Here is a 7,750-nt window from a genome sequence, read left to right as displayed (position 1 = left end):
ACATAGACAGACGAGGGTGAGAGAGCCAGGGAATAGGAGTGGGTGTGCAGGATAAACAATCCCAGTCACTCCAGGCTCATTAATTATTTTTATTCAAATCAGAAAATCTTGTAGGATTTTTGGGAGCCATAAATCGAACCACAGAACCTGTCACTCTCCCCTTTCCCCTCTCCCCTCTCGGGCCTACTGAGAATAGAGCATACGAGTGCAGTGACTGCAAAAACACTGCAGTGCCTCAGGGCAGCTTCCAGGACCAGGGTGGGTAGCCCTTCTCTTTTCTCCAGGGGCAAAATGAGGTGAAGGTAGCTCTGGTACCTACAGCTCTCACTTTCCCAGGCGCACACGTGGGGGAAGGCATCTCCAAATCTTGACTGGCTCAGGGAAGAGGTGTTAAAACCAGGGGTCACTCAGTCACATCACCCTGGAGAGATCCTTCCACTTCCTGAAGAAGGAAAGAGGGAGAAGTTAAATGGCTCTGTGCCCGACTCCTTTTCCCCTTTCACCGCTCACTTCTGCTCGTGGGGTCGGGAATGGCAGTAGGGTTGCGACGCTGGCCATCACAATCAGGTTGCGAAGCCTGGCCTCTGTTGCAGGCTCCCCTGCCCTTGGGACTGACCCCCCTCAGCCTTCTCCTCATGTAATCTAGAGGAGGAGATGCTCGATCAGCATGTTTGATCCTCTCTCTTCCCCTTCACCTCCTTCTCCTCCCCCCGCCGTGCTCTTCTCACCTTTTCTTCTTCCTGCCTTTTCTGACGGATTTTGTTCGCCTCTGCCCGCTCATCTTGCTCAAACAATTCCTTGTCGAGGCGTTGCAGGTGTGGCAGCAGGACCAGGACCTCCAGCCGATAATTGGGTTCATCAGAGCATGGATTGTCCAACAGCACCAGTGCCTGCAGCATGGGGAGGACCTGCAGTTTTGCCACCTCCTGAAGGCTACTGATCCCATTGTTCCTGAAGAAGAGGAAGCACAGAGAGCAGGGGAAAGAGACACATGCAAGTAGTGAGATCCCTTCAGAACAGTAAGCTGACAAGGCAGACAAAGCAAGACTTAGCAGCATGATAGACTGTAGACCTTAGACCACAGACCTGTGATCTAAGATCCAGATCTGTCTGCAGCTCCCCAGACTAAGGGACAAAGAGGACATCTCCTCTGGATTCCTCTGTGCTCAAACACTCCATTGAATTGTCTGATATCGCCGTCGCCCTGTATGGCGAATGCTGGGAAGTAAAGGGCACTTGCGGTCACGTCCAGGACACACAGAACACGCTTAGAGGGATCCAAAGGAGTTATGGCAAGGAATAAAAAGTATGAGGTGGGGTGTGAGAGTGACTGGAGAGGCAGATCTTTTCTGAGAAGCCCAGGAAAGGCCCTGGCTGTTATAGAGAGCTGAGTGCTGAACACCAGTTAAGGACAGTAAAGATCAACCCATCCCCATCAGGTCTTCAACTTCCAAAGAAGCCAGAAAATCCTAAAGATCTAAACGGGAGTACAGCCTGATGAAGGGGTCTCTGGTCCCAGCACCGAGCAGGGAGGACCCACCGTAGATTGAGGTACTGCAGGCACTTCATGCTACTACAGAATCCATCCAGGGTCTCAAGCTGGTTGTCACGCAGGTGCAGAGTTGCCAGCTGCCCTAGCCCCTCAAGGCCTTCAAGGCTCCGAATGGCATTCTGGGCCTGAGCATCAGGGAGGCAGGAAGAGAGAAGGAAAAAGGGGACACACAGGAGAGGGAACAGCAGTTATTTCTGGCCTTTAAAGCTCTTTCTGCCCTTCAGACTCCCTACCACTCATAACACAGCCTTCTCTGAAGCTAGATCAGGTTGCTCAGGGTCTTGCCCAAATGGGTTCTAAGTATTCAGATTCAAGGACTGAAAGTTTGCTGAAAAAGTGTTTCCTGTAGCATCACTTGCTGAGACAAATCCACCCCGGATGAATACTCCACTGCCACCCCCTTCCATGGCAGTGCCAAATCTGAGTCCCTAAGGCCTCAGAGGGCAAAAGCGTGGAGGGGAAAGCACAGACCTGAGCATGAAACAAGTGTATTTAAATGATGAATAACCAGCCCCTCTCAGTTACATAGTCCATGTAGACCAGGGATCTTCCAGTGTCAGCTGCTTCTCTCGTGGGGGAAATCTACTACAAAGAAGTCTCCTCTTCTGCTCCTCTAGGAGCAGAAGCAGGCTGCATGTTCCTGAGAGAGGTTGCAGGGGGGTGGGGGTTGTTGGTTCGTTTAAGCTTTTCCAGGTATAATTGTTGTTATCCGTCCATAGGTGCACCTTCTTGCAACAAATCTGACAATCGTACAGCAGGAAGAATGTGTCCTATCAGTTCAAAATTCCCCGTCGTTGAATTTCATTCCCTTCACCGTGATGTGAGTTATGAGATGGGGAAATACGAAGCTCTGAATTTCAGCAATAGTTTCACAGCAGGATGTCGGCTGGAGAAGACCACTAGAGGTCTCCTGCCCAAGCCCCGGCTCACCGCAGTGCTCGCCCCAACGCTAGGTCAGGCTGCTCACCGCCTTGTGCAGCCAAGTTTGGAACATCCCTGGTAACTACAACCTCCCCACCACGTTCTCCAGCCTGGAGCTGAGCAGGGCTTCGCTAGCGTTTGTGGTTCAGGGCTGCAGTCTCTAAGGACGCGGATAACTGAACGGGAAACAGGGAGAGAGGTGCTGTTGCACTCTCTGTTCCTTGTTGGTACCCAGGCAGTGACGTGGCCAATGCCTGAGACTAATAGAAGGGGCACAGGCTGAACTAGTGGGATAGGAGAACGGTTTGGGACAAGGTCACTCAGGAAAAGGACATTTTGTAGAAAAGGAGGACTCTAATGGAAACTGGACAAGGAAAAGTCTGGACCAGCTGGGCCAAGTAAAGAGGGTAACACAAGGACAAAAAGAGGAAGTCGGAGATGTAGCGAAGGTCGTGTGAACAGATTTAACAACCAGGAAGGATCAGTAAGTTGTACCCCAGAGGAAATCAGGAGCTGGTGTGGGAAATAGGGTGGGGAGCTCACAGACTGGTCTGTACTCACTGGTCTGTAAAATGAATAGTAACCTCCTATCACTCTCACTTCCTTCCTTACTTCAGTGTGAATAGTTTTAACGGCTCTGGCCCTGCAAGCGCTAACAGAACAAATGCAGAATGGATTTTTTTCAGGGTTGGTTTTTTTTCCCTTAATCAAAGAACATTCCATATGACTCCTTTAATTAGATGCTCACATCATCACCTTGCCTTAGATACCAGTTCTTCACATAGATGTGATGCCACCGCAGCTTATGGAAAGCTACTATAATATGTTCCCCATGATTCCCTCTCCCCTTCCTGCATACCTGGCCTTGCTCTAGCTAGCCTTTGTCACCACTGCTGCACAATGACCAGGAACTAACACAGCCCTACTGACAGCAGTCATCCTCAAACCAATAAAAAGTGCCACATGGTACGCAGCCAGTTCGTAGTCTTCCTGCTAGTAGGTGTAACTTTTTTAATGCTAAATTTCATCTGCAATTATGCCATACATTAACCAAATTTGGTTCAGTTCCTTTAAATTTAACCCTTTGTCTTGAACCCTGTCCTTGAGGCATCAGCTACACCTACCCATGGCTCAAGTAATACCAAAATCTTTATACAGAAAGCAAAGCACTACTGGGAGAGATCGCCCTCCAAAATGATTTAGTGAGCAGGTGGACACAAGAGACAAATTCAAGCCCCAAAGATTCCTGAGAAATGAGTCAGTTGTTCTAGTTTTAATAATCACGTCTTGCAATTTGCCCGCTTCATATGTGCAGCTCAGAAATTCCTCAATCATGCCAGGAACCTTCTTTAAATATAGGTGCTGTGTTTGCTTCCCTCCAATCATTCACTAAAGTGACTGCTTTTACTTTGAAATTATGTATGATATCTAGCGACTTATCCACTTCATCCCTTCTTCCAGCACCTCTAGTCCAAAAATCTGTTTTCTACCAGAAAATTGCAGGCAATCTCAGCAAGCAATCTCCTCGGTGTTTTCTGCCAGGGAGTCTTGATGAAAAGAAACCATATAGCTTTTCAAAGTCTTTATCATCTTTAATTGCTTTTTAGGAGGTAGTGACTCAGGACACCCATCCAGTCTTCGCAAGCTGTAGCACTGTGTGATGCATGGGACTAAGCCATACATACTTTCTTCACTTGCGTCTCTAGGAGTAAATGTTCCCTGAAGCAACTGTTTATGGTATTAGGAAATTGCTTCTCCTATCTTAGTTTCACTGCAATGTTCAATCAGTTTCTGTTTTGGCAGCTGAAGGTGTGAATCATATAATTGTGCTGGTTTTAAGCCAGTATTTGATTAGGCCCATCAGAGAGGAGAAAGAGGCATCACCTCCTCCTGTCACTGAGTGCAAACCTGTTGCTTTCCCCACTGACCTCCGGGGGTCCTGGGACACACTGAATACAGGCTTGCCTAACACCGCCAGAAGAGAATACCGCTCTTCCGTAGGTGACTGGGAGGGAAGAACCCGACGCACTGAACATTGCCGACTTCTCTGCTCTCTGCAGAGGAATTACTGGTCAGTGGCCACTCCCTTCACACCATCTGGGCAGACAGCATAGAAGGAGCTACCCCAAAGAAGTGATTTTGTCTCTTTAGCGCTCTGAAATCTGTTCCTCTCTCAGGCTGAGAAGTTTGAACTGAACAGGCTAGCACAAAAATTATGCTGCTTTGAAGGGGACAGCCTCCTCCCCTGCTCCCACTGACTGGAGGTGCCAGGCTCTGCAGCAGCTCTGTCCCACTCCCCTAGCTGGCTGATACCTTACCAGGTAGAGGTTCTTGAGCTTGGGAAGATTGAGCCCTGCTGTGCTCTCTAGCATGTTTCCTCGCAGCTCCAGGATTTGCAGGCTGAACAATTGGCCATGACCCAGGCCCAGCGCTGTCTGGATTTTATTTCCTGAGTGTCAAGAAACGAGAGAGTTAATCCCACCCAAAGAGAGTGTCCTATGGGCACAAGAACGAAGAGAGGTTTTCTGTATCACCTTTCAGGCTGAGGTTGGCTAAGCGGGGGTGAGTAATGCCCTCCATATCCTTGATGCGGTTGTGAGCAAAGCTGATGATCTGGAGGTAGGGCAGCTCCTGCATGCAGGCACTGGTAAGCAGATTCCCATCTACCTTCAGCCAAAGCAGGTGGGTTAGGCTGCTCAGTGGAGACAAATCTTGCAGCTTGTTCTCTGACAAATCCACATACCGCAGGTGAATGAAGCATTCGAGGAGGCTGATGTCTGTCAAGTCCCTGTGGGAGGGAGGATGTGAATAAAACATCTCTCATATTTCCTCCTGCTACCTTGCCGCTACTGGAGGGAGGGCATCCTCCTCTCCCGTTTCCCTGCTGTCCTAGGAAGCCTTGCTGGAGAGAAGGAAGAAAAAGGCAGGCGATAGGGACAGGCAGAACAGTCTGTAAACAAGGCCGAATGGTAAGATTGGACCTGCTTTCCTGGCACAGGGAGTACTTATTCCGATTGAATTGTATCTGTCAGGAGAGGGCAGAACCAGAGCAGAAAAGAGGATAAGTTTGGGGGGGTGGGTCTGTTAGACAGTAGGGGCAACACCAAGGGCTGTGTGGAAGGACTTTCCTAGTGGGAAAAAGCTGGTTGAGATACCTATGAGGCTGCTGAAAGGACACAGTCTTACTGAGGCCTGTTAGTTAGGTCTAGGGTTATGTGTGTGTGCTGATGGGGCTGAGGCGCCAAACTGTCCCCAGGCCATTGTGGCACTGTACTTGCAAGTGCATGCCTTAAAGGTTAGCAGTTAACAGGAGAGATGCTTAATGGATATTTCTCAAAGTGACTGTGGGGAGGTCACCCTGTTTAGGTCCCTCTAAGGAGACCACAGTCCAGAGCGATGGGCAGGCTCCCCTCAGTCTAGGGGGACACTGATGTTCCCACCAGTGTGTCTGGCTACGGTGGAGGCAGTCCCCAGCTCAGGGCTGAGGAGGGACAAGCTATGCTGAGGCACAGACTGGCGGCCAGACAGCCAGAGAACATGGCCTGGAAATGCTCCTGCCCCACACAGCCAGTCGCCAGTGGCCTTTTGGCGCAGCTGCTCGGTGGCTACACAGATGCCCAGGGAGGAGGCCTTCTTCTGGGGCAGGTATTGCACACTCACTTGTATTTGGCTTCAAATTTCACATAGGCGTGGGCTAGGCCATTGCCGGTCTTACAGAGGAGAGAGAGGCCTTCCTTCAGGACCTCCTCTGTCAGGGGACACAGGGCCAGCACCTGGGAGAGAAGGAGAGAGCACAATGCCAGCGCTGGCCTAACCACAGCCAGAGGGTGCTGAGGCCCCCTCCCTCACCTGTTCTTCCTCCTCCTGCTCCGACAGCGCCGCCGCCTCCTCCTCCTCCTCCTCTCCCTCCTCCCCCTCCTCCTGAAGGCTGTACTCGTCCCCCTCCAGCTCCTCGCCCTCCATCCTCACAGGCTCCGCTTCCCGCCCCGCTGAGGGAGCTCCGTCAGGCCCGGCGGCGGCCGTCACCCTGGGCTGCGCGGGCCGCGGCGGCCCGCTGCCATGGAAACGGGGGGGAGGCGGGGCCCGGCGCCGCTGCCATAGCAACCGCGCTGAGCGACAGCTCCGGGGCGGGGTAGGGCAGGGGGTTGCTGCTTCCCGCGCCGGCGCTGAGCGCGCGGGGCCGCCGGGGCCGGCGGCGCTGCAGGGGGTGCAGGGCGCTGCAGGCAGCCTGGGCCTCTGCCTCAGCCACACAGGCCTCATCCTCTGGGCTTTCCCAGGGACACCCCTTCTCTCGCCGGCGTTATCCTTGCCCCTCTAATCCGGACCTTTCTGCTGCCTCAGACAGGCCAAATGTGAAATCCGAAGTCTGGTCAGCTCTGAGTAAACCCCCCAAAAAGAGACTTCTCGTATTTCACAGGCAGCGTTCCGATTAGTGCATCCCACAGCTAACGCTCGATTTCCTGCAGCAACGTGGACGCTGGTGATTTGCAGCTCCCTGTGGTTTCTTTTTTCATCATCCTGCTGGTAATACTCCTCCCAGCTGACCGCTTGTGTTCGTTTGCTGCTCCGACTGCAATGGCTCGTCATTTGTGGTATTAAATTCCATGTGGAAAGCTCAGAGCACGTCTCGCCTTCATCAGAAGCACTTTGTGATCCTACTCTACCTTCCCAAGTGTTCCCGGCCCTTCCTAGCTGGGTGACATCCACAATTATTAGGAGTGTATCCAGAGAACTGAAGGATCATTTCGGTGGGAAGGGACCACTGGAGGTCATCCTGTCCACCCCCCAGCTCAAAACAGGGCCGGCTTCGAAGTTAGGCCGAGCTGCACAGGGTGGTGGTCACTCAGGTAGTGAGTATCTCTGAGGAAAGACATTCCCTCTGGTAAATGTTTATTAATATGTTGAGCAGACTTAGGCGCGGGCTTGGTGTGAAACCTCCCACGACACAATCTCCCAGATGCCAGGAAGCGGCTTTTGGGGTACGGTGTCCCGACCCGCTGCAGGTGACGCTGCTTCAGCCCTCTCCTCCAGGCTGGGGAGCCGAGGAGGGCTGAGGCTGCCAGTGCCCAGCAGATGCCATCAGTGCCTGCCCGGCTTTAGCACCCGTGGACAGGCGGGTGGCTGTACCCCCGTCGGCTGCCGAGCAGAGCTGGGTGTTCACCAGCTGGGAAACACTGCTCAGAGCTGATGACCGCCAGTGTCTTGCGGTTAGTACCAAAGTCCAAGGCCCTGCTCCCTTTTCCTCTGGTGCACTTCGCTCCTTCACAGCCCCCAGGC

At 52.2% G+C, this 7,750-nt stretch overlaps 1 protein-coding gene across 1 annotated transcript; it reads right to left on the bottom strand.

The window, feature by feature from the left end:
* Positions 1-403: 403 nt before the first annotated feature.
* LRRC23 (leucine rich repeat containing 23) lies at positions 404-6,436 on the bottom strand. The gene is made up of 7 exons (XM_050895242.1): positions 6,323-6,436; positions 6,134-6,246; positions 5,008-5,261; positions 4,792-4,922; positions 1,541-1,677; positions 729-951; positions 404-442 (listed from the first exon to the last, which is right to left on the bottom strand). Exons 1-7 carry the CDS (start codon positions 6,434-6,436, stop codon positions 404-406), a joined length of 1,011 nt encoding a protein of 336 aa, XP_050751199.1.
* Positions 6,437-7,750: the final 1,314 nt, after the last annotated feature.

This window comes from Gymnogyps californianus, chromosome 1 (genome assembly GCF_018139145.2).
Source record: "Gymnogyps californianus isolate 813 chromosome 1, ASM1813914v2, whole genome shotgun sequence".
NCBI classification, from domain to species: Eukaryota; Metazoa; Chordata; class Aves; order Accipitriformes; family Cathartidae; genus Gymnogyps; species Gymnogyps californianus.
Note: the sequence above shows the minus strand (reverse complement) of the source record. Positions and strands in the feature narration are given on the sequence as shown.

Excerpts from the sequence above, each read along its gene's own strand:
- LRRC23 (XM_050895242.1), bottom strand. The coding sequence starts at position 6,436 with ATGGAGGGCGAGGAGCTGGAGGGGGACGAGTACAGCCTTCAGGAGGAG. Across the intron at positions 1,678-4,791 it reads AGCTCAAGAACCTCTACCTG|GCCCAGAATGCCATTCGGAG; the intron begins GTAAGGTATCAG and ends CCTGATGCTCAG. Across the intron at positions 443-728 it reads AAAGGCAGGAAGAAGAAAAG|GAAGTGGAAGGATCTCTCCA; the intron begins GTGAGAAGAGCA and ends TTCCTTCTTCAG.